Source organism: Phacochoerus africanus, chromosome 12 (genome assembly GCF_016906955.1).
Source record: "Phacochoerus africanus isolate WHEZ1 chromosome 12, ROS_Pafr_v1, whole genome shotgun sequence".
Taxonomy (NCBI): domain Eukaryota; kingdom Metazoa; phylum Chordata; class Mammalia; order Artiodactyla; family Suidae; genus Phacochoerus; species Phacochoerus africanus.
In genome coordinates, this window is record NC_062555.1 from 25,961,413 (window position 1) to 25,989,134 (window position 27,722).

The 27,722-nt window shown below is 41.2% G+C and overlaps 1 protein-coding gene across 2 annotated transcripts in view; it reads right to left on the minus strand.

Annotated features, from left to right (window-relative positions):
- Positions 1 to 27,722, minus strand: part of DENND1B (DENN domain containing 1B) — a 245,761-nt gene that overhangs the window by 57,138 nt on the left and 160,901 nt on the right. For both annotated transcript variants that reach the window (XM_047755321.1, XM_047755320.1), the window contains 2 exons: positions 20,787 to 20,912; positions 6,959 to 7,060 (listed from right to left, as the gene is read on the minus strand). In XM_047755321.1, the coding sequence (XP_047611277.1) occupies positions 6,959 to 7,060; positions 20,787 to 20,912 (228 nt within the window). The remainder of the gene's footprint in view (positions 1 to 6,958; positions 7,061 to 20,786; positions 20,913 to 27,722) is intronic.

A 27,722-nucleotide genomic window follows, 5' to 3' on the forward strand; every position in this document is an offset into this window, starting at 1 on the left:
CCGAGTCCAGCCCCAGAAAATGTATGGTGAAATGAGCAGAACACCTTTAGTGCCAGGGGCCTTAATAACAAACAATAATAAGAAAAACAATTTCCTTTATCATGTTAGTGGAATACGAGATAAAAGTTGGAGACCTAAAAATAATGGCTTAAATGTTTGCAAAGCTGCAGCTAAAAGATGGTGGCGTCAGGGCTGTGGATGTAAGACGTGGTCTCTGGGATTCCTTCCAAATCCATTATCTAAAGAGGAATTTACCCAAATGGAAGTTACTATCACCCATCCAGGCTGTGTTTATTTCACGACGTCATGGAGTGTTCGAGCCGAAAGGTATCTCCAGCTCAGTGACCTCTGAGTCTAACTCACATTACAGATGCAGACACTGAGGCCACAGAGGAGAGGAACTCAGCTGTCAGTGAAACACAGCCTCATACTGGTGAATCCAGAGACAGCAAAGAATGTATTTTATACAATAAAGAATTTAAACAATAACTTAAGTACTTAAATAGCTTAAACAACAACAAAGCCGACAACCAGAATGTCCCCTCTCTGTGTGCTGCTCTCTCGCCACAGAAAAGATCAGAATCCCTTCGGCTTACCCTTTCCTTTCTGTCTTTAGCTTTATCACATAAATGCTTCCCTAAATAGTACGTAGTTGAACATTATATAAGAGGACTCATCATATCCATTCTTTAGGGACGTGTTCCTTCCACTTAATTCATTCACACCCAGTGTTGCTACAGCCCATTCATCTCCCTGCTGTGTAGCTGCTCTATGGTATGAACGGAACAATTTAATCATTTTAATACCAATAAACATCTGAGATTACCACCAGTATTTTGCTGTGAGTAGTAATTTTAGGAAATGACTTTTTGTGCACAATTTGGAGTGAAACTGCTGGGTCATAAGAAATTTGCATGGTTAAGTCGCAGCACCAAAGTGGTTTCTTCACAAGCTGTGCAAAGAGGCATCCCTAGCAAAAGCTGATACCTGCCTCTCTGCTCCATGGAGCCTCCACCCAAACCTATGATCTTTGGGGGTTTTTACACTGGACCAATGCGGTGAGTGAGATGTGGTACTTCACTGTGTTTATTTGATGTTCTCTGATTACAGATGAGGCTGAGCCTCATGTGTATCTTCACCAGCCATGCAGGTTTCTGCATTTGCATGTGCTTTTTCATGTCTTCTGCACAATTATATTGGATGTAATCTGGTTTTCTTTTTAACATTCTGAATTCTTTTTTCTTTCTTTCTTTCTTTTTTTTTTTTTTTGCTTTTTAGGGCCACGCCTGTAGTACATGGAGGTTCCTAGGCTAGGGGTCAAATTGGAGCTGTAGCCACTGGCCTCCACCACAGCCATAGCAACGCCAGATCCTAGCTGCATCTGCGACCTACAACTCAGCTCACGGCTGGATCCTTAACCCACTGAGCGAGGTCAGGGATCAAACCTGCGCCCTCAATGGATACTAACAGATTTGTTTCCACTGAGCCACGATGGCAAGTCCAGTATTCTGGATTCTAAACTTTTGGGTTCTTGGGTATTCCAAGTATGGAGTCTTCTGATGGCCAAGAGTTCCTAATTTCAATGAAGTCAAATTTATTCAGGTATTTCTTTGTGTCTTAAGAAACTTGTCTTTTACATTCAAAGTGATAAAAATGTCAGTTTGGTGTCTTTCTACTTTTGGGGTTAAATTGTATATGCAAGTAGTTCCAATGATAAGAGGCAGAACCTTTCTCAGAGCAAAGCTTTAGTTTTAAGTATGATGTTTACTGAAAATATCTTTAATCACGCCTTTTTGGCTTTTATCATAAATACACTTTTGCATCTTTTGAATGCAAAAGATGATTGTTCTCCTGTTATCAGTTAATGCAGTGAATTACTATATTTGTAGATTTCCTAATGTGCAACTCCCATTTATATCTGGAGTAAAAGCTGCCTGCTTATGAGGCAGTATCCTTTTCACACCTTGTTAGAACTGGCTCCAAATGGTTTAAGTTTTTGCACCTGTGGTCATGAATGAGCCTGGCTTTTAATGTTTTCTTCTCATGCCATCTTGGGTTTCCGAATCAAGATTAACCTAGCCTTAGAAAATAAACTGAAGAGTATCTTCCTTTTGCCTTAATCAAAACAGGAATTTTTTTTTGGAATTCGAATAGAAACCATTTGATTCTTGAATGTGTGGGAGAACTTCCATGTCTTCTATAGTAAATACTGGCTAAATTCAATCCACATGTTCAGCATTTATTTTGCTCTTCCTTCCTTCTTGCATCTCAGACCTTCCATCTTGGATCTGAGAAAAGCTTCTTTCTCCTGAGGTACACCTTTTTTTTTTTTTTTTTTTTGCTTTTTAGGGCCACACCCTCAGCATATGGAGATTCCCAGGCTAGGGGTCAAATCAGAGCTGCCACCAGTCTACACCACAGCCACAGCAATGCCAGATCTGAGCCACGTCTGTGACCTACCCCACAGTTTACGGCAACACTGGATCCTTAACCCAGTGAGTGAGGCCAGGGCTGGAACCTGCATCCTCGTGGATCCTAGTCGGATTCGTTTCCCCTGTGCCACGATGGGAACTCCCTAAAGTACTTTCTTAGAGTACTTCCTTAAGGATTTCTTCTCCTGTTGGTGTAGGAGTCAGAGAAGCAGAACCAGTAGGAGATTTGATGGACAGACAGACACACACATGTACATGAGATGTATTACAAGAAAACTGGTTGACGTGATTACGAGGGCTGGCGAAGCAGGTCGGGGGCTCAGCAGACAGGGAGGCAGGAAGGAAAGTGTGTGTGTGGGGGGGGTGAACCATCCACAGGTGGAGCTTCTCGTTCTGGAAAATCTGTCTCTAGAGCCTTCTAACTGATTCAGACAGGCCTGCCAGATGATCTAGGATAGTCTTCCTTGTTTAAAGTCCAATGATTAGGGATTTAAACTACACATGTAAAAATGCCTTCACAGCAACACCTAGTTTAGTGTCCCATTACATAACTTGGGGCCACAGCCGAGCCAAGGGGACACATCATGAAAGCTGACACAAAGGGTAAACTCCGTTTTTGCAGGGAAATGTTTTCAGGGCGCTCTTACAATCAAAATGTATTTCAGGTGGCAGAGGATTCTAGGTGTCTTTTTCTCAACACACCAAAGATACAGTAGCATCTCCTGGATTCCACCACGGCTGATGGGAAGTCATCGGTCAGTATGTCGCTCTTTCAACATAAGGTCTTGTTTCCTTTTTAACATGTCCCTCTCTATTCAATGTTTTCGAGCTGAATACACTGGGTGGATGTAGATGTCTTTTCATTTACTCGGTCTGGCGACTCGGGACTTAAATTTGTAAAGCGCTGCCTTCACTGGTTCTGCCCAGTCCTTTCAACCAGCATCTCCCCCTTTTCCCGTCTGCTCCCTTCAGAACTGACTATGTGCATTTCAGACATGTTCACTCTACCCTTCAAATCTATCAGCCTCTTAGGTTTTCTACGTCTTCATTGCTCTGCACTGTATTCCAGATAATTTTTTTTTTTTCAGATATATCTTCCAGCTCAGGAAGTCTCTCTTTAGTTAGATCTGATCAGCTATTAAACACGCCGATTTCCTTTCATTTAAATTACATGCTTCCTTACCAGAAGTTTCTTGGCTACATTCTTAAAATTGGCTTCACATTCTTTAAGGTTTTTATGGCCTGAGCATTTTTATATCTTATAACTGAACATCTTAAACACAGCTATTTTATATTCCACGTCTGATAAATCCAGTATCTGCAGCCTCTGCCAGTCAGTTTCTATCTGCTGTTTCGGCTAGTTCTGGTGTGTGATCTGTTTCTCAGGATGTGTACTGACTTTTAACAGTGGGATGTTTCTTGGGGGTGTTAGCTGGGAGGATCCTTCGATGCCTGGACGAAGGCGGACTCTCAGGAGGGTGTGCACTTGCTTCCGCTGGGGCCTGAGGGCCCTGACAGCGAATGATCACTTCACACTTGGCCTGGGCTTGGTCAGACCAAATCAGAAACTGGTCGCTCAGGCTTCAGCTTCCTGGGCACGCGGGTGTGTGGGAACTGCTCGGCAGCATCTCCCCTCCCCTCCCCTCAGCAGCAGGGCTTCAGATGCAGGATCCCCAGGAAAGGGCTGGAGGGAGGGAGCACCCTTCATTTCTTGTTCACCTTTACACGAAGTCTCCTCAGATTTACGGAGTCGTCTCCTCCTCACCTCTCATCTTGGGCTCTGTCTCCTGCACCCCCTCACCACAGGACATTTTTCAAATCCTGCATTTTAAATTGTTTCAGTACCTACGTGAGCTCGGGTCCTTCTCGGCTGCATTATCAGAAATAACAGCTGGCTTTCACTCTTACCTCACAATTACACGCTTCTCTCTGGGGCTTGTGGTCCCTCAGTTCCAATGCACGTGAGTTGTCAAATAGAGAGAAGACCTGGGTAGTTCTGGACCCACGATGGATCACAAACTCCTAGTCAGGAATATTAATCATTTGTACCTAATAAATATTTTTATAGATTCTTCCAGAAAGATCTATAGCGTCTTGGAGAATTTACCTATGTTGATCATTTTTTTTACCAACTGATTCCTACTTCTGTTTTTGGTTTTCCTTCTTTTCCTCAAGCTTCAGTGAAGGGTAACTGATACACCAAAACCTGCACATAATTAGGGCAGACAATTTGGGGAGTTTGGTGGATACACGGATACGTCTGTTACCATCACCGCAGTCACAATCCAGGTAATGAGCATATCCATCACCTCCAAAAAGTTCCCGGCGTCCCTTAGTGGTTTTGTTTGTGGGAAGGACGCCAGTGTGAGATCCACCCTTGACACATTTTTCTCCAGGGCCCGACACTCCTGTCGGCATGGGCACCGCACAGCAACGTTCTCCTCTTCAGAAGTCTGTGAAACCCCGTCCTGGACTCTTTCAAGTCCTTTCAGGGACGTCTTCAAGGACCACTGTCATAAAGTTTATAAAAGAGTATCAAGTTCTGGAGTTCCCGTCATGGTGCAGTGGAAACGAATCCAACTAGGAACCATGAGGTTGAGGGTTCGACCCCTGGCCTTGCTCAGTGGGTTAAGGATCCAGTGTTGCCATGAGCTGTGGTGTAGGTCGAAGACGCGGCTCAGATCCCGTGTTGCTGTGGCTCTGGCGTAGACCGGCAGCTACAGGTCCAATTAGACCCCTAGCCTGGGAACCTCCATATGCCGCAGGTGCAGCCCTAAAAAGACAAAAAAAAAAAAAAAGAGTATCAAGTTCAAGGACATGGTCAACTGGTGTGCATCAAACTATCCAAAGTGTCCACATGAACGTTCTAACTGGATCGACCATTTTCATATTTTACATTGAGCCTTTGCGACCAAATTGTATTTCTAAAAAATCCTGCATAGATATGTATTTTGTTAGTGTAACTGCTCTAAGGAGAGGCAGACACGGAAACTTGCTGGGCTCTTCCAAGGCGCCTGCACTGTCATGCTCAGAGCGCACATGTACTAACTCACACAGACTTTAGCACAACCTGTGGGGCAGGTGATGCTGCTGCAATTTTACAGAAACAAACACTTACAAATGACAAACTAGTGATAAAGCCAAGGTTTAACCCAACTGCACCTTACTCCTGAAATACATATTCCTTTCTAGTTAAATTTAAAAAAAAATTTACTATGTGTAAACTACCAAACCATAAGACTAGCCGCAGAGTCTTGTGGTGAGAGGGAGGTAATGAGTTATTCCGCCCACCCATTCACTCCTGACCCTCATATAATGTGACCTTCATGACTCTGTTGTGACAATGAGAAGTAGAACTCTTGACAGACAAAAATACAAAGAGGGTGTTAAAAAGCAGGCGGGACGCCTAGCCTGGGGCGATGCTGTGCTCGGCACTTCAGCACTTACAGACGTCACTTGATCCTTGTTCCGACCCCCAGAAGTCATTGCTCTACACCGGGGCCTCTAGGGACAGAGAGCTCCAGAGGTAGCCCACTCCATCCTTGGAGATCACAAGACACCTTTGATTGTGAAGCCCGCCAATCCTGGTTCTGTCTGCTCTATAAAGCTGTGCGCTAGACAAACTCAACCTTTCTTGAAGGTCACCTTCACATACTGGAAGACAGCATTTTTTCAGCTCAGATCATTTTTTAAAACCTCCTCAGCATCTAGAGCTAAACAGTACTGGATGTGTCATCATGCTGATTTCTATACTTACCTAACTTGAAGGTCTTTGTGAGTTATTTGGTCTCTTTCCTCTTAATAGCCAGAGGAATTTCTATTAGCTTGTTAGCTTCTCAAGGGCATACTGCGTTTTTATTCATGTTTGCATCCTGGCCCAGAGCACAGTTTAGGAGACCGTGGAGGTTGGCATTAAATGTTGAATTCGCATAGCTAACTCTACACTTAAAATTGTCATGTGGAATAAGAAAAGTAAGTGTTAAGACCTTGATTTAAATTATATAAATAGAAGCTAAGCCAGGCCTAAATTAAGAGGCTTGCCATGGGATAAGAGAAACAGCGCATCGAAACTTCCTGAATTCTGATCTTAAGCTGCTGTCATTTGAAATAAGTATATTTTCTGAGTCAGAAATCAAGATACACAGTATGACTACTGATTTTTTCTGAATTTTGAGATTATGAAAAGTCTTACAAAGCTTAAAAAGCTACGTATAGGAATTGTCTTTATAAAATGGATTACACATGGACAGTCCTATCAGAAACTCAGTTTGTTTACGTATCAATCTATCCCTCTGAGATAATGCCTTCTAAGATGTCTTGCAGTCATGGTGTTTTTTCTGTGGTGCATGGATTCTCTTTCTTTGTGAGGAAGTAACTTCTGATGAGCTGAGCTGAGCAACCTTTGATGAGGAATTTTCCCACAGCAAAGTTAGGACGTAATTTTGCAATGATGAAATGTTTTACACATTGCTGTCACACTTCTGTAATCTTCTGCTACAGAACAAATTGTGGAGGTCACTTCTTACCTGCTTAAAAAGCTGGAGGTTAACTGCAGTTTCCAAGAACTGTTTCATCAGACTTGAACGGTGCTTTGTAAAACTCTCCTCACAGAAAGTGATGGGCTCACCCTGGAAGGAAACAAAGAACAGAAAGTCAGAGTGAACCAGCCCATCTAAAGAGGCACGGGAGGGCCACGAAGGACTGTAAGACCCAGAATCGACCTCAAGGGCTTCGAGGGCAGAGCGGGTCAGAAAGACCTTTACTCGTCAGAGCTGGAATCCAGAATCCAGGCTGGCAGGAATCGTCCTCTACTGATAAGTGTCCACGAGAGCTTACTAACCAAGGACCCCTGGGGCTCTTAAAAATGCTCATTTTCACTCTCTCAGAGTAAGAATTAAATCCTCTTAAAATAAAGATTTAGCATCATCAGGTTGAAGTATGAGCATGAAAAACAGCACACATATCCGGAAAAGTCCAACAATTATATTTCATCCAGATTAGAAAACTTTCTTGCTGTAACAACTGCTGTGTGGTTTTTGCCACTGATAGGATGATCATTAATTCCTTCTGAAATCAATTAAAAGGTCTTAGAATCACATTCCCTCGGTGACTGCAACGACAACCCTGACTGGATTCTTCCTAGGGTGAGTCCCACACAGCACGTGCCTCCATGCATCCCGTTGCTAAGGGTCTTGTGGTAGCTGAGGCTCCTGCTTCCAATGACACGGACTTTAATTCCAAACACGGAGTCCACGTGTCCCGCGTTCCCCCACGCACGACCTCGGAAAACGGCCGCCGCCTGACGGATCTCTGCCCCTGCTGCTTCCCTCAATAGGCTAATGATTCTCTTGCTCAGTCAACACAGAGGACGAGAGGTGACCCATGAGAGCAGAGAGGAGCACCCAGGATTCAGTCCTTATACTAAATCATGCAGCAATCCACGTCGCGGTAAAAAAGAAAAAAGTGAGCTTGCCCACCTTCCTACAAAACTTTGAGGAAATATTCATCATGATTTAATTTTAAGGACGAATTCAATGCCTCTCATTACAGGTATCCACAAGTGAGATTCAACTGTTAACCACAGAACGGCACGGTTCTGTACACCAGCCATCAGTCGCACAGAGCTCCTGAAATGTAAATTTCTGAAAATTCAAACTAAAAATTTGGTTTCTCAGCTGCACCGGCCACATGTGAAATGCTCAGCGGCCACGAGTGGCTAGTGGCTAACATATCAGACAGCACAGATAGCACAAAAAGTCTTCTTGGACAGCACCGTTAGAGAAGGAAGAAAATAAAACTCAAATTAAGTATCAGAGAAGACAATTCAATAATCTATCAATTGATGCCAACTGCTACCACCAGCCATTGGCCAGTGATCCGAAAATAAAACCACCACCATACATTTTCATGTTGGTTGCTGCCATTGTTAAGTACTAGAGGATGATTTTTAAGTACATATTTTAAAAACTGGATTAATTTACATAAATATACTTTGGATTATCAAAAATACATATTGGCCACTATCATTGAGCTTACACTCTAATGGGAAAAAAAAACCCACAACAAATATGCCATCCTGCTGTTTTTGTATCGCTAGTATCAGCAATGTGTCTAGTTATTCTGGGAGCCCAATAAAAGTTTTATAAGTGAATAAAATAACTAGTGAGTGCATTAAGGCCTTGCTCCGTATGACATACTATCTTACCAAAAATATAAACGTTAAGAATAAACAAAATTATTGCCTCTAACGGCAGCTCCAACTATGTCACTGCTATTACAAAGAAACCAGGACTACTGATAATTTTTTTCTGTATTTCTTTTTTTTTTTTTTTGTCTTTTGTCATTTTAGTGCCGCACCTGCGGCATATGGAGGTTCCCAGGCTAGGGGTCTAATTACAGAGCTGTAGCTGCCAGCCCATGCCAGAGCCACAGCAATGCAAGATCTGAGCCACATCTGTGACCTACACCACAGCTCACAGCAATGCCAGATCCTTAATCCACTGAGTGAGGCCAGGGATCGAACCCGCAACTTCATGGTTCCTAGTTGGATTCACTTCTGCTATGCCACGATGGGAACTCCTGTTTTTTTTTTTAATTATAGTTGATTTACAATGTTCTGTCAATTTCTGTTGTACAGCAAAGTAACCCAGTTCGTGGAAAAAAAAGTGTGTGTATATATATATATATGAAATATATTTATATAAAAGTATATATACATATATATATATATATATATATATATATATACACCTTTTTTTTACATTATCCTTCATCATATTCCAGCACGAGTGTTAAGATATAGTTCCTTGGACTATACAGCAGAATCTCATTGCTTATCCATTCCAATTTTTGTTTTTATTTGATAGATTTTCCCCCAAACGTATTAAAAAAAAAAAATATATATATATATATATATACACACACACATATATATATTTTTTGTCTTTTCATCTTTTCTAGGGCCGCACTCGTGGCATATGGAGGTTCCCAGGCTAGAGGTCTAATGGGAGCTGCAGACGCCGGCCTAGCCACAGCCACAGCCACAGCCACAGCAATGCAGGATCCAAGCCTCATCTTCAACCTACACCACAGCTCACGGCAACGCTGGATCCTTAACCCACTGAGCAAGGCCAGGGATCGAACCTGAAACCTCATGGTTCCTAGTCTGATTTGTTTACCACTGCGCCACAACAGGAACTCCCATAAAAGATATTTTATTATTGTCTATAAAATGTCTAAAAGTTGTCATTAACGTTGCAGAATGCTCTTCAATTCAAATACAAAGTTCTATCTCAAACTGAAATACTCTTGAATTCAAACATAAAGTTCCATCTCCACCCGAAAAGTTTTGACTTCCTGTGTTACAAGCAAGGGTTTCTTTTGGTTGGAGGGAGGGGAGCGAGGCGAGGGCTGAGAGCAAAGTCTACCTATGCTCTCTCACAAGTCAGCTGTAATGTACTCATTAGCCAACATGAACGACCCTGGAAGCACTCTGTTCTCATTAATCTTCTAGCAACTGCGTGCAATCCTTCGAGAGAAGGAGTAAGAGAAAGTTCAGATTTGCTGTCCACCCATTTCTGATAACACGAATCCCGGTAAGAGCTTCCAACTGAACCGTCACCTGATTACACAGTTTATTCCTTAAGAATCTTAATGATAACGAGGAACACAAAGCCCTGACACACCCCAGAATTTTCTGTCAGGGAAAAGAAAAATAAGTCTTGATTAACAATGCTCTCAAGTTTTATGTATTAATACACAAAGGTCTCAATTACTGTCACCCTTAGGGTATATCCTAGAAACATGTTGTAAATGACTCCCCAGTATGAGATCTTTTAAATCCAAGTCGAGTGACTTGACAAGAAGGAACTCTGCTTACGATCTTCTGATTTATTTGCCATCTAATAAAAAATCAGGATTAGGTTTGAGTGGTTTCTCAGAAACTTTCTCATTCCAAGTAAGGTGACCATACGCCCAGTGTTACCTAGGAAACGCCCAGCTTATGCCTCTAGTATGAAAGATTTCAGCTGGGACCAACTGGCAGCTTTGCAGAGAAAATATGAACCAGCTTGGAAAACTAATGGAAACTTTATGAAAAGCTGGTAAATGTGGTAGACAGTCTTGAGAGAGGCCAGTCATGGACAGACAGTGGGTTAGTGTGTCTGGAGTGGGTATCAATTAGAGGAAGCATCAAAGTGAGATACTCAACAGCCGGCTAAAGCCTAGTGGCTGAAGGGCATGAAATGCAGGCAGTCCCCGAGGAAGATACAAGGTAGGCTGGACTGGCCTGGAAAAGGCCCGTGCCATGATCTGAGACAGGCATTTCCTTCAAGAAGAAGTGTGCACTCAGTGAAGCGACAGCATTCTATCCGGGCCTCAGAAAAGGAGGGTTAGTGGGCAAAAGAAAACAATGGAAATAGGAGGATCGAGTAACAGGGCAAAGTCACTCAGGCAGGAGAAGAAGAAAACGGCCGTGACTCTCATCATAACACGCAGAGGGCACTCCTGGCTCTGACGCAGAGGAGCTGATGGCTTCCCAGTCCTGAGGACGGGCAGGCACTTCACACACATCAGCTCACATAACCCTCACGCTTCCCGTCCTCCTATGTCACACGTGAGGAACGTCAAAAAGTCCACATCACCGGCTCAGGTCTGCACGGCGCAGGAGCGTCAGAGGCAGGAGTCAGACGCCGGCTGCGCGCTCACGTCCAAGGATCCAAGACTACATGCAATACATTATTTACTCTATGTCGTGTAATCTGAAAAAGCCCAATAAGCTGTGAGCATTATTCCATTTTACAGATGAAGAAGCTGAAGCTCAGAGAGTTGAAGCAGATTAACCCAGGTTGTGAAAGTGTGAAGTTCGTGTGGTTAAACTACGTTGCCAAACATTGCACAGCAAAATCCACAGGACTTGTTTATCAACTGATAGACAGCAGTGGTTCTCAAAGCATGGTCCAGGGACTCAGATTGTTTCACAGGGTCTTCAGCATCAAATTTATTTTCTTAATAGTGCTAGGATGGTATTTGCCCTTTTCAATTTCACTTTCTCATGAGATCCAGGAGAGCTTACCAGAGGCTTCACAATTTGCGAAACTGCGACAGACTAAAAGAATCAAATATGAGAATCCAGGCAACTTCTTTTAAGCCAGACAGTAAAGAGAGCTGGAAAATGTAAAATGGTGCCATTCTTCTGACCAAATTGTTTAGAAATAGTTATTTTTCATAAAAATATGCCTTAATGTTGATCGTTAGGTTTGTTTTTATTTTTCCATTTAAAATTTTTCTCTTTTATTAGTTTGTATCGTTCTTAAATACATTAATAAATATTCAAAATATCTTATGGTTAAGTAGTGACAGATACACCCGACATAAACAAAACATTCTCTGGTGTCTTTGATAATTTTTAAGGGTGTAAAGATATCTGGGCACACGAAGTTTAAGAACCACTGATGCAAACGAAAAGACAAGCAGGGGTCAAAGGTGACTTCCAGATTTCTAGCTTGAGGATCAAAAGATGGTATTATTTATTAAAGGCTAGAAATACAGAACAAAAGCCAGGCTTAAGAGGAACCTGAGAAAATCAACCCTGGTTGAAATCAATCTCAGGTTGGGTTCTAAGCCAAGCCTGACACAGGGATTCTTGCTCAGGTCATTTGTTGGTGGAGATTCTCAGGAAACAGGTACTAAGGGAAACAGAGAAGCAAGGATGGGGTTCCAGCTGCAGATCAGCTTCAGCCTGAACCACAGAAAAGCACTAACTGTGCGGCAGAGTCCATCCCCCTGAGGCAAGAAGGCCAGTGTGTTTTACCCGATGTCGGTCAGTGTTCTTGGGGGGAAGGCGGGGGGAGGATGAGGGGCCTGAAGAGGCACTCCCCCTTCAGCCAAGGGCAGTTTTCCTCTGGAAAGAGCAGCAGCCGCCAGGACAGCCCGGTCTAGAGCACCAAGAGCAGCCACTCTGGCACAGCAAAGGGCAGCGGGGTGTCTGAAGGTCACATGGAGATGGCTAACACCACCCAGAAATCCAAGTTTGGAACATGTGTTGTTTAATATGCATTTGGGAATCATCTGCAGAGAGCGAAATACTTAAAGTTAAGGTGATCACATCGCTTAGGGAAAAAGATTGAGGCAACTGAGAAATACTCATTTATAATCTCCTTTTAAAAATTATATTGTTCACTGCCAATATAAGTAAATAAATGCATATATACATTGTTCAGGGGAGACACAGAATAACCAGGTAGAAACATGAAAAGGTGAAAAAGGAAAACTCTCGGTGGGAAAATTCTGACATGACGGTAAAGCAACTCACTTCTCTTGCTCAGGGAACCGTGATGAGGCAACAGAAAGGAACCAAAGCCCAAACTGCTGCACTGGAATGTCACACGGAGGGAGGAGCAGGGAAGGAAGGGCGTGAGAAGACTGATGTGTCCTGGCGTGGGGGTGACATTCTCATTACAGAGAAGGGAGAGCCAGAGAGGAACCGCAGCCCGACGCACGTGACATTTGCGTATGTCAGTCAACACGGACGGTCTAGGAAGACTCAACAACCCACCGGCACCCTCCGAGGGGGCTCACCTCGTGGTGCGCTATTACTAATAGGAGAAACACCACAACGCACCTGGATTTATCGTGGAAAACATATTAAGCAGAGCAGGACCATGACTGCCCACAGAACAACGTCATTCTCGGTCACCTGTATGCTAAGAACGGGGAAGAAAAAACGTGCCCTTTAGCTGGGGTGCTAGGAACTGCCTGTCACTCATCACTCGTCGCGGATGGCATTTAAATAACTCAGCCCTGCCCTCTGTGGCAGAAATCTGGCCCACATGGAACAGAGGATGTACCTCACAGGTTCCTGGATTACCTTCAACAGAAAAAAGTAAATTCTCCATCCTCTGTGTATCTACAGGCTTTTGTATCTTTCTTTTATTTTCTGCCTTGTGTTAACAGTTACTTTATATATTTTCTCTGTGAGGTCTCGAGGTCTGGGACTAAACCCTTGTAAACCTTTGCATTCCCTACAGCAGCCAATCCAGACTGTGCATTTTGTGTGTCCAATAAATATCCACTGGTGACTATGTGAATTATCTGTATAGGATAATTAAGGCATAGGTAAGGTATGGATGAAATGGGGCTGGTTTTCCTACCCTACTGTTAGGTCCAGCTTCAGAGAAATTATCATTATTGAATTAATATAACATTTTTGTTTAGTTTGTTTTTAAGAATAGATATGTTTCAAATTCTATATTGTCCTCGAGAGTAGGGAAACCTTGCAAGAACAAGAAAATGCTTAAAACACAGACTAGATGGTTACGCTTTAAGAATGTATATGACTTAGCAAAAGTTTGTATTGAAAAAAATTAGGGCGTAATAATATCAGGAAGAATGATACTGTATGAAGTTTGTATTGAAAAAAATTAAGGCGTAATAATATCAGGAGGAACGATATTGTACAAAATGTGAAATACAATATAAAGTGTCAACGTAATCCTCAGTTCCTTAATGCACTTAGACTTCATAAGTAATGTCACTATTATATAAGGGGTATAAACAAACTAAGCAAAAATGTCCACATAGCGATGGTGTATTTACGTTTTTAAATCTCTGATTTTTTTTATTAAAGTACAGCTCATTTACAATGTTGTGCCAATTTCTGCGGGACAGCAAAGTGATTCAGTCATACATATATATAGATTCTCTTTTTGTATTAGTTTCCATCATGGTCTATTCTAGGAGATTAGATAGAGTTCCCTAGGCTATACAGCAGGACCTCACTGCTTATCCATTCTAAATGCAATAGTTTGCAACTGCTAACCCCAAACTCCCCATCCATCCCTCCTCCCCTCCCCCTTGGCAACCACAAGTCTGTTCTCTATGTCTATGAGTCTGTTTCTGTTTTGTAAATAGGTTCATTTGTGCTCTATTTTAGATTTAAATCTCTGAATGATTCTGCTACCAGTTCTCTCAAGGGCATATTAAAATATATTTAGGTTCTCACGGAAGACAGCAATAAAAGATTTTTCAGGTTATATAACATTTTTCTTCCAAGTGTCCCAGTGCTGTTGTTATGAAAGGAACTGCAAATCTACTCTCAGAGCTGCTTAACCATGAAAACAATGCTTTCTTCTACTGCTGAAAATCATTCATGAAAAAGTCTCATATTCAAATAATAAATTTTAATCATTATTAAAAGCAAAAATCTTCTCTCATATACATGTATAATTATGAGTTTATCCTAAGTTACTGGATCTGTCTTGAAAATATATAGCTATCAATGTTCCATTTGCCTATGATTCAGCAAAACTGATAGGAAAAGAAATTGATTTTTCTAGACACAGCTGTTTCTAGCACTTTGCTTAAACTTGAACACTTTAGGAGTTCCCGTCGTGGCGCAGTGGTTAACGAATCCGACTAGGAACCATGAGGTTGCGGGTTCGGTCCCTGCCCTTGCTCAGTGGGTTAATGATCCGGCGTTGCCGTGAGCTGTGGTGTAGGTTGCAGACGCGGCTCGGATCCCGCATTGCTGTGGCTCTGGCGTAGGCTGGTGGCTACAGCTCCGATGAGACCCCTGGCCTGGGAACCTCCATATGCCGTGGGAGCGGCCCAAGAAATAGCAAAAAGACCAAAAAAAAAAAAAAAAAGCTTGAACACTTTAAAAGATGAGTAGATTTATGTATTAATTTTATACATACTATGAAAAAAATATTTTTCTCCCCCATAGCTTAAGGAAAAACATTCTCTCTTCTCAATGAAATCTACTGCCAGTGATGTAAAGATGGAACCCTAACTATCCCCAGTTCTACCTGTCCCATATTTGTTGCGCAGAAATTTTACATTTTTGCTAAAAAATTAAGGAAAACTCCCTCTCTGCTAATTAAAAAAAAAAAAGAAAAAAAGCAGAAAGAGTGCTGTAAAAGCAACACTATTCTATGAAAAAAACCAAATATTTCTTTTGTAGAAACCCCTCTTTTTAAATTTTTTGTCTTTTTAGGGCTGCACCCACAGCATATGGAGATTCCCAGGCTAGGGGTCCAATGGGAGCTGGAGCCGATGGCCTACACCACAGCCACAGCAACTCGGGATCCGAGCTTCGTCTGCAGCCTATACCATGGCTCGTGGCAAATGCCAGATCTTTAACCCACTGATGGAGGCCAGGGACTGAACCTGCATCCTCATGGATACTAGTCAGATTCATTTCCACTGAACCACGATGGGAACTCTTAGAAACCATCCTAAAGTCAAAAGGTATTCAAGCTTGGGCAAGGAACTGGTAACCATAAAACTGTGAGGGGTGAGTAAATAAACTTTTCAACTTGACTTTTGAAGTTTCTAACAACTCAGCAGTTACAAATTTGTCAAATGGGAAGCTTTAAGGCAAAAATTTGGTGAATGGCCGCTTAAAGCATGGATGTCAATTCTGTACTTAAATTATTTGAACTTAATCACAAAGTATGACTCACTTTGTATGACTCACTTAAGTCATGATAATGACTTAATGGAATATAATTTTTAAAATGTCTAAAGGACAACAAATGTTTAAAGGCCCAGATTACTAATCTTTATTTTAAAAAAGAATTTCGTTTTTGTCCATGGGCAAGGCTCCTGGCATCCCAGAAAAGCTTGCGTTTGAAAAAAATCACATTATCTTAAACAGTCAAAGGAACAGATTTAGGTATCACTTCTATGCTCTTAAGGTAATAAAAGTATATGCTTTTGAATATGCTAAGCAATATTTTAACTCATGCAAACATTTCTTTAGCATTAGCTGTTGTTGCCAAAAAAAATTCTGACTTTCCTTTTTAACAGCTTGTAACACAAATGGTACACAAAGGCACAACTGATGGCCTCTGTTAGATATTTAGTACATCATTTTTAAGTATTCTCATGTTTATGACAATGTTTTTATTTTGGGGGAATCAAAGGAGGGTACTTTATTTTAGTTCTATTAAGGGAATTTTCCTTACCAAATTTACTACTTATGAAATGTCAGTTTTAATGATCTCACCTAATATAAAGAGCATTAACTATATGCCAGGCACTATTCTACTAACTTACATATAGGAACTCATTTTATCCTCCAGACAACTGAACAATCCAGGAAGTATTATTACCTTTGTGTGTGTGTGTGTGTGTGTGTGTGTGAGCACGCGCGCACATGCTTTTAACACATAAGGAAACTAACTAAAGCACTAAAAGGTTCATTTGCCTGAAGTCATACAACCAGTAAGTCACAGAATGAAGATTCAAACTCTAGTTTTAGAGTCTGTGCCTTTATCACTTTTCTTCAATTTACTTAGTACATTAAAAAAGAAAAAAAAGAGGAGTTCCCGTTGTGGCGCAGCGTAAATGAATCCGACTAGGAACCATGAGGTTGCGGGTTCGATCCCTGGCTTCGATCAGGGGGTTAAGGATCTGGTGCTGCCATGAGCTGTGGTGTAGGTCACAGATGCAGCTCGGATCTGGTGTTGCTGTGGCTCCAGCGAAGGCTGGTGGCCACAGCTCCGATTAGACCCCTAGCCTGGGAACCTCCATACGCTGTGGGTATGGCCCTATAAAGGAAGAAAAAAAAGAGAGAAAAAATGATAGTACCAAAGGACAGCCATGATATTGACAGAGACAGCCTAGACAGCCAAAATTCACACCAAAGGGGGGGGGGTGGACCTACAGTACTAGTACATGAGTTTGATCTTCCACTGTTGAATTCTTAAAAAGTAGCTAACTTGCTGATGGCTAAAATCCCCAAACAGGAAAATAGCCATTATTTTATTTGAGACATTTTCCAAAAGCTTTAAGAAGTTTTATCATTTTCTCTGTAACTGAGAGCAGTTATAATTTATTTGCCAATCATGCCAGTGTGACATTCAGAGACTGTAAATTAGGCAGTACGAGAAAAGTAACATACTAAGAGCTATCACTCTGACACTTTGAGTGCCTAATTTATAAAATAAGTTACTCTTTTGTGGTATTTAGCATGTGCATTGAAAATGAATTTTCAGATTGTCCTGAGGGCTTTCCCTCACAAGCCACATCCAACTGGTTCCCCGGTGCCACCGCGGGGGGCTCAGAGGGAAGAGGAAGAAGCAGCTCGAGCAGGGGCAGTCAGCAGAGGTAGGCAAAACCATGCATGGAAATATACGGCATGAAGAACAACTTACACGCACTCTGCGAGTCGCCTATCCCATCTGCTCCCTTTGAGAAAATTCCTAAGATTCTGTGCCGTTTGCTCAGTCTTTACATAAATGTGTACTGAGTGTCTTCCATGGCTCTTCATTTAGAAGGAGAATGAAGAGCTGCCATTGTCATACCTCCAGGAGAATGAGGTATGACAATGGCAGCCGAATGGAACAGGGACACCCAGCCCAAAGCAAGAGCAGGACTGTGGAAAGAACACATGCAGATGCCGGCCCCCTCGTCGCTACCGGGGTGACTTAGTGAAGTTCTTTAAACTCTATGAGCATCATTTCTCTCATCTTTAAAATGAAAAGGGTAGTATTTTAAAGGCTTGTAAAGATTACATGGAAAAGTTTATTTAAAGGAGCCATCACCGCCTGGTATCCGGTGGGTGCTGAACAGTCAGTTATGGTTTTAATAGCAATTAGTAGTAAGTTCTTAATATCAGCAGAAATAACAATATAAGAACGATAATAAATAATCTATTAAAAAGGGAAAAGAAGTGTGTTAAAGAAAGTAAATATAATCAATTCATAGAAAGAAAGGGTCAGGATGAACTACAGCTTCAAGGATCAGGAAGGAACTAGATGGCCATTAAAAGCTAGAAAGATAAAAGCACTGCCAGGAAGAAAGAACATTATAAATAAGGGTTTGGAAGCCTGAGAAGCTTGGGACATTTGAAGCCTCAGGCAGAATTCTCTGAATTGAGGTCAAAGTTTAGGAAAAAAGTAAAGCATGACACAGACTACCTGCCCATCATGAGGGCCTTGAACGCCAGGTCAAGAGAAGGCCCTGGGACACGGGTCCACACAGAACTAGTCAACAGGTGCAATTCTGTCAAATGTGAAGGAAATGGTGGTTCATTGTTTATGCATGTGAATGATCATGAAATTTGGAAAAGTACTACCTAGTTAAAGGATTCATACCCATTTAAAGGTATTTGGTAATATTTCCCTTTCTGACTGTCCTCCAGTAGCAGGAGGACACTACTGAAATATATTTATGATGAAAAGAGACAAAACCATGAAATAACTGTAACTTCGAAACTTGGCTTTTTAAAAACATCAATCAGAAAATCAAAGATATATATGTGCCTGTTATATAAATGTCCAAAAAGAATGCAATAAAAAATGTACTTTCGATAATTTAGAATACAAGGTTATTTGTAAAGATAATACCTAAAACAAGAAATATGTTATACACAATAAATAAATCATTTCCTTAAAAACTATTTATTTTGAAAAGATATACAAAAAATGTCTAAACACATTTGGTATACTTTAAAAATCAAGCTTTTGTTCAAGGGCTGAGTCAAAAGAAATGTGAAGGCATAGAGAATGAAAATACTATACCCCAACTTCTGGAAAGAACCAGAAGTTAAAAAAAGAAGGATAAAACATCAAACATAAAAAGGAAAAATGTAGATAAATAAATACATTCATAAAACATGACCAATACACAGGAAAGATATTCTCAGACAAAATTAAATAAGTTCCCACAGATATTAAGAATCTAGAGTTCAAAATGTTTAAAAGAAAGCCAAAGTCACTGAAATCCTCCATCCCTATCTGCTCAATTAAGCTCAAAGAGAGAGAAAATTAAGCTACAGAAATTATAGTAACCAATGTTAAAGATGGGATATTTTTATAATTTTAATGGCACCTAACAACACTGACAATTTAAGTCATTTAAGAAAATCTCTTCAATCCACCTTCCTCAAATCTGAAATCTTTCACAGATTTAATAAGAAAAATGGAAAGACAAATGTAGCTTATAGAGATTAACAAGTATTTAACTGTGGCAAAATTCAAGCAAAATGATCCTTTTAATTTTCCCCCTTTATTATAAACCTGAAACCAATCTCTCTTCCAAAAAATCTGATAACTAAAACCAATCACTACTTCTGTCTTTCAAATTCATTTTTATGTTTCAATTGATATCCAATAATTTTAATGCTCTACTATAGTATGGATGACTGGTTTCCCATCTTTTAAAGAATGAGACCCTAGAACTGTCAATAATTTTTGAAGACTGCCCTGTGTGAGACACATATATTATGTACAGTACTATGAATTCTACATAATGCTTTTAAAATATACAGATATTTCAAAAAGAAGCATGCAAATTAGACACCTGTACTTGACTAGAGACAGTAGCTGATCTGCCTATAAATTTACAGGCTTCTCCTAATAACTCAGCAGCTCCTCAAAGATGTAAGAGCCATGGGTGGGAATTACGAACTTGGAAGTCAGTTCAGAAGGCATGTGACCCAGTCACACCTGTTTAGTGCTGCATGGTTTATGGTGGGATTTACACACCAAACCTGAAAGTAGACAGAAAAGGACTAAGAATTCTCATTTTACAAATAACAAGATGGAAGTTGACAGAGACTAAAGAGATGGGTCAAGTTTACACAGCTTAGCAAGGGTGAAATGCCCATCAGGAAATAGGTCTCCTTACTTGTTACTAACGCAGTGTTTTTAATCCATTGCAACTTATTCATCTAGTGATGAAAGGGCAGTGTTATTATTTTCATAAAAGCAGACTAATGTACTTGACCAATAGTTCAGAGACAGAGAAACAAATATATTTTGATATATACCTTTATGGATCATCTAACAACTTAGCTACAATTCTACACAATAATAATTTGGTGGGGGTAATAAAACAAGAAAGAAATGGCAAAATGAGCCAGGATATGCTAAATAGATAAACCTACTGAGAAAAGTGTTATGAATTAGGAAGACAATAAATTCCCAATTATTGCAAAATTTTCAAGTTCTGTTAAACTGTCACCTTATACTTGTCACTTCTGAACTCTAATAAACCAAAAGTGCCTAGTTAATTTCTTAGTGATCCTAACAAGATCAGGTAGTTGCTCTAAAATGCATTAACGCAATTCATTAACTAGTTCAGAGGTAAGTATTCCAATTCTAGAACAATAAATAAGGGGATATGCAAAAGAATGTGGAAAATCTTAACTATGGGTTACTAAAAGAACTAAAGCCAAAAAGTCAAGAAATTGGAGGTGGAACACAATGTTTTAAAGCATGTTATTTTGGATTTTAAAAAGCCTTTAGGATGCTTTTTAGGGTGGGATATTAAAATGTTTCTCTTTCTGCCCCATTCCAAAGAACCGCACAAAAGCAAATTAAAATAGCGATGAAATGAAAAGCTTACGGGTTTGTATCTCAGTGCATCTCTGTAGGATCCAAACAAAGCAGCCTGCGCCCTAAGGAAGGCCCTAGCCACTCCATCACCCGTAGCTGTAGACTGCTTCTTCAGTTTATTTTTCAGGGCCGAGACCTGCGTGGCAGAGAGGAACAGTTAAATTAACACCTCAGAAATTGGTACAGCGAGGTACGAGCCCAATCAGCAGGCAAACCGCAGTGTCTTCAGGTCAGCCCGAACCTCCTCCTCCTCCCCAGTAGCTTATCTTTTTAACTGCAGAGAGCACCTGCTGGTCTGTTAATTGAAAGGAAAGCAGGGGCACAGAGTGATGTGCTAATGCAAATTGGTTTATGCTCTCTTTTTCTCCCAAGGCCTCTTGACATAAATAAGCTTTAATTATTTTACAGTAAACTGCTTGGGAGCCACTTTTCTGCAGGTTTTTAGCCATTACAACATGTGTCTACTTGTTTGGAGATGAAGCCGGGTGGGTATCGTTCATTTCTGCTATGTCAGGTTATTTGTTGCAAGTCCTCCAGGATCACGTCCTATTTAATTGTATGTGGGGAAGCCTCGTTTGTACCTGTGATTTTCCAGTCATTTGCTGAATAGTTTTCACCACTATTAGATGGAGAGAGGGCAGCAAAGTCAGGGTTTCTGAGAACCTTCCACAAGTGGAGGACTGTGTCAGGTGCAGCACACACTGTCCTATTCAGTCTTTGCAGACTTTTATGAAAGGTATCATGTCACCATTCATGAAGGAAGAAATAGGGGCGCAAGCCTGTGAACCAACTGGCCCTCACTACACAGCTACGAACTGTCAAAACTGAGATTTCAGAGTTGCCGTCATGGCGCAGCAGAAATGAATCTGACTAGGATCCTTGAGGTTCGATCCCTGGCCTCGCTCAATGGGTTAAGGATCCGGCATTGCCATGAGCTGTGGTCTCAGACGCGGCTCGGATCTGGCATTGCTGTGGCTGTGGTGTAGGCCGGCAGCTGCAGCTCTGATTAGATCCTTAGCTTGGGAACCTCTATATGCGTCAAGTGTGGCCCTAAAAAGACAAAAGACCAAAAAACAACAACAACAACAGCAACAACCTGAGATTTCAACCCAGTTCTGTCCAGTTTTTTTCCACCACCACCTGCAGGATTCAAGTTCAGTGTTACTGCCTTCTGAACCAGTAATCATATTAATCATGTCCTCAAATCAAAGAAACACCTATTATCTAGGAATTTGGGCAATTTTTAAAGGCATCTAAATTTGTTATAAATGTTCACGCATTTCCATCCTTTTCAGTTCCTGTGCCTTTTAGAGAAACACAAATTATTTACGAACAGCCCTTCCTTAGATGAGGATTTTCTAAATGTGACCGCACTCCTAATGTGCCCTCTTCTTTTTTAAAGTGGAGGGGGCGGGATGTGTTCCTATGCATCCAATTCACGTGACCGATTCCTCTCACACAGAATGAAAAACGACACTCTGAACACTTAAAAAATACTACTGATGCTCACACACTTTCTATCAGCACTTTACATGGAAACATGAGGTCATGGAGATACTCATCCTGTTTTCTAAAAAAAAAAAACCAAAAACCTGATGGGACAAATTCTGGTCCGATTGCTCCCTTCTCAGAGCATGTTCCTTATCCTTAGGATACGACCAGATAACAAAACCATGCCATTTCTTCTTCACACATACATGCAAGAAGGAATGTTGCTATTTCTTTATACAAGAGGTCCTGACTACTCTTGTGGATGGTGATTGTAAGTGAATTGTCAACCTAATTAACAACTAAACTTTGAATAATGCTAATGAGAAATGAACACAGCATCAGAGGGAGGACCAGCTCTACAGGTGATAAACCTTCACAGTGGTGACATTTTCCAATGTAAAGCCACAGTTACTGTGATCTGATCAAAGAAAAAGACCCCCATTGGGTCCAATTATAACCATAGTTTTGAAAAAATTATCAAGTTATGATGTTCATAATCTATGCAGAAAGGCCTTTGCAGTATAGGTCTTTCCCCATAGCTGTGATCTTTTCAATTTATATCCAGGCTCCATAGATTCAGATAAAAGTTTGGAGCCTAATTCATTTAGCCCACAAAGTGCATAAACCAGGATTCATTTAAGAGGAAGTTTTTATTATTAAAATCTAACCTCAATAAATGCACGTTTTTAGATAACCCACATATTCAAAAATAAATACAGCTGAAGGATGCAAAAACAAAACTTCTGACTTAATGTTCTTGATTCTGAAGTTTGTAACAATGTTATTTTTTTAAGTTTCAAATGCCTTAAAAAAAAGCAGTGCGAATGAAAATCATTACTGTTATTTCATTACTGCCACCCCCTGCCCCCAAAGACTTATGATGAAAAGATAAGATGCTAGTCTTTCAAAGTATTATAAAAAAGCAAATGATTGGCTTATTTTTCATTTTACTTTAGGAAACAAAAAACACAGTTTTAAAATGTCATGCCTTAGTATCTTTGCAGAAGAGAATTCCTCAAAATGCAGTTTTCTGTAATACCTGAAGCTGCCGATTCGTTTGTCCACAAATCAAGAATCCTTGGGACGGTCATGCCACATGTGGTCCCAGAGGCTGGAGGCAAGTCACACCACCCCTCAGCCTTTATGCCCCCGAGGCCTTGATCGCGTCATTGCTGTGTAAGCTGCCCAGGATACCTACTCCTGTGCCACAAGCCCTTCCTGACCACATCATACATATGGAGCCTTTGCTTTCAAAATCAGTCAGTGGTAGTTCCTGAGCTTCCTCAAGAGCTCTACAGAAAATGGGAAAGAAGAAGAAAATGCCTGCTCTACAACTGTCCAAGGCAGGAGCCATCAGACACACGAGCACTGGAAACGTGACTAGTCCCAACTGAGATCTGCTGCAGGGGAAGAAAGGAGGTGAATTTCGAAGACTTCACACCATTAAAAAAGTAAAATACCTCATTAATAATTTTTACTGGTGACACGGTGAAAGAATGATATTTGGAATATACGGGGTTACGTAAAGTATATCATTAAAATTAATTTCACCTATTTCTTTTTACTTTACCTAGTTCCTATTACATTGCTAATTGCATTAAGTGGCGCATAGCACATTTCCACCGGACAGTGTGCTATCACTCCCATGAGCACACCAGCTCATTTCATGCAGAGCTGTGAGATTCAAAAACTGCCTCGCAAGAAACATGGTTACATTTCTTTCCTTTGCCTATTTCATTATTCCATTATTTCAACCTTTACAAACTACATAAAAAGAGTTTTTCCTTGACCTACTCTGGGTGGGCTTCGACGACCAGTAGATCTAAGGTGGTTTCTGGGTTTCAGAGACCCGAAGGGCAGCTGAGTTAAGTGTTCTGTAGGCACCAATGAGTGCTCAAGAATAGCCTGTAAAAATGAAATGGTTTTTTAATCGTCAGCTTCAATTACAACGCTCTTACCCTCATATAAAATGACTGTGGGAACCTTGCTATTTTCCTGTCTTTTAGATCACAGGAGTAAATTATCACCAGCTACCACTGCCCTTTGCAGTGCTAATCAGCTTTTAGCAGTTTTTATCTATAACAATGGTGATGTCGCTTCTGTACTTTTAAAATACTCGGTCTGGGAAAAAAACCTTTTCTGCTCTGATTTCCAAACATCTCCTTTTAGCCACAAAATAAATGTACATCGTTCCGTGAGATCCTAAGGTTTATACTCACATACAACTGAATTCAGAAAAGCATTCGGAACCTTGGGCACATGGCTAGGATCACTTCACAATCGTATTATGTGATTTTGAAAAAGTATCCACTGTTTTCTCTTTTTATTCTCAAGAAAGTAAGCTTCAATCTCCCATGGCTGGAGATGACCTCAAAACTGACATTTTATTTTATTATGGCATTCTTCAGTCATAAAATTACATACATTACTCTGAAGTCCATTGAGGTATCCTACTGGACCCCCAAAAATTAAACAGTGCAAAAAGCTCCAGAATAAATGTGATCTCACTGCTCTTATCTAATGTTCAAATTCCTTTCATACAACAAGAATCCAGGCTTCTAAGCTGCCGTCCACGGGAGGAATTACAACCTGGGCCCGAGCACATGAATGATGGTACAGGAATTCTCCACTTTTACCCTCTTAGCACCGGATGACTACGAACAAAAGGAGGGAATTAATTGCGTGAGTAAACCCAGCAAACAGGTATAAATTAAAAGTGTGCAAGCCACGTGCACAGAGTCTGAGTAATGAAGCAATTATGCAACCAGGGGTTAGGCAGGGAGAGTGCATAAGGGAGTTGAGTTTTTCAGAGAAGGGACAGATAGTTCTCTTAACTTGACTTTTAGATGCATCTTCTCAGGAAAAATAAAGTAACCGCTACAACCCGTACATTTTAACTTTACTTTTTAGGACCACAGAGAGAGACATCAGGATAAAGAGCAGAAGGTAAAAATTAATGTTCAGAAATAACATCTGGATAACCTGCACGACCTGTAGGTTCCTATGATGTTTTTAAGTAGCCCTTTTACGGAACTAAACTGCACTCTAGAAACTACACGCATTTAGAAAAGTTAGTTATCCGCTTTCGGAAAAAGGTACAAAGGTACAATCTTTCCTTCTTCCATAAAACATGTCATGGTAATCATATGAACGAGAGACAGTAAATCCCTGTATGTCTTTCCTTCTAATATTCAGTTTTTTAAGCAACAGAATTAACCCTCCCTCTTAACATAATTTTCTAACATGCTTCTGTTTAAAGATTAAATAGTAACCTTTAACATTTATGAAATGAAAAACATATGATACCCTCACAGAGGGACCATGACACTGCTTCTTTGACTGCTTCAATTGCCCATCAAAACCTGATCCCGTGTCGTCTACGGCTATTTTCCTTTCGAAGGGATCCTACCACAAAGACAACCGAAACTGCTCTCACTCCGCCTTGAGCCCAATGCCATATGCCCATTTTTCTAATACCAACGTCACTTCCATCCATCCAGGTGCTGGAAAAAGAACCCTGTAGGTCCTCTCGACACCTCACCTTTCTCATCACCAATAAGCTAGACATTCCTGAGCCCCATTGGTTCAACCTCCGACGGAAATTTCAAATCCATCCACTTTCCTCCAAACCCCTGCCACTCTCAGGGTCAAGCAACTGTCATCTCTCACCCAGACCACTGCAAACAGCCTCCTAACTTGGTCTTCCTGCTTCGTTTCTGCTTCATTATACCCAGGACCCTTCAGGACCCAGAACCCAACATGGTATTTTAGAAGTCATGGGGGACCACACTTGTATTCCTCTGCTAAAAATCTCCAGTGAGTTTCCAATCAAGTCCAAGGGTCCTCAGAGAATGACAGCTCTTTTATGATCTCTCACCCAGCTCTACCACCTGGCTTTGCATAAGTCTCTCTTTTGTTCGTCTAACTCCAGCTCTACAAGACTTCTTTCCATGTCCTAAATTTGCCAACAGCAGAACCTTTGTATATGCTATTCCTTCTCCTGCTTTGCATGGCTTACTCATTCTCGTCATGCAGGCCAGTTCTGCAGACAGATGTTCTGACATGGTGAGCCTGGCTGGACCACAAAAGGCAGATCTGAGTTTGGAGACGGGATCAGATGGCATCGTAGCTCACTCACGAGAGACAGCTGTCAGTCTACAAGCTGCTCCTTCTCTTTGGTCATAGAAATTCTAAGTTTTGACTGGTGATTGGTTAACTGGGCTGGGTTAACCTAGCTGTTTCCCAGCATCACTTCTGACTAGGTGTGGCCATGTGGTTGGGTTCATACTGATGAGCCCCAGGACCTCAGCGTTTAGGTCTCTGCTCACTCTGCTCCCAGAACAACAAAGGCGTACAGTAGGTGCTCCGTCAATATTTGCTGAGTGAATGAATGGACAAATTAACAAGCTGCCCAAGGCACACTCCTACACTAATTTCTCTAGTTAACTGGATCAGATTATCTGTGATGGCGTCCAGGAACACAATTAATTTAGAAGGTCACCAAATCATATCAGCAAGATTTGGGAGCCACCACCGTGACAGAGCTCAAAACATCATGCACACACAAAGTCTCTCAAATATGGAAAAGGCAAGAACTTGAAAAACAAGAAACAAACTTTTAAATAATTTTAAAGCCCAAACCAGGTCTTCACATTAAAAACACACACACACACACACACACACACACACACACACACACACACACACAGGCAGTAAGAAGAGAGAGAAGCACATTATTAAGATGATATAGGGAAAAAAGACATTAGGAGAAAGGTTAGGTAATTTAGATGGAAATGAAAAGCAATGAGGAAGTCAAGGAAATTCATGAGCACTTAAAATCACTAAAAGTAACAAACTATAAATCAATGTTAAAATGGTCAACATGCAGAGACAGGAAGAGAGGAGCTGAAGGGCTGGTCCTGCTGTGGGAGGCAGATTCTCTCCTGCAGCCAAGCGCAAATAACAAAGCTCTTTTCAAGTGTGAAGCCCAATTCATTAGGATTTTGAGGTTTTTGGTTTTGTTTTCTTTCGCTTTCGCCTTTGAAGTTTGTATTTAAAAAAATACATACCAAGAAAATAGTAGGGAAAACAGCAGATTCTGTTCACAGTTTACAGACAAAAAAACCTTTGTAAACAATCCCATCCCTGAAAGTAACTAGTGAGAAGGGTGGTCCCCTGACACCCAAAGGTGCGCAGGAGCAGGGTGGCTGCCATCGCAGCACCTCCTCCTCCTCAGAGGCAGGAGACCTGAGGCTGCTTCCAGGTTCCTTTCTTCCATCACCATGAAAGGCCACCGAAAATACCCTCAGACAGTGTGCTAGGAAGGGTCTCTTAACAGGGACTCGCAAAGCAACCTCTGTTACAGAGGAGAAAAGAAATGTGACGGTCTTTCTCTCCAGGAGTACAGACTGCCTGCCCGCTCTGCCCGCAGCTCTGTGGCGGGCAATGCTCCCCG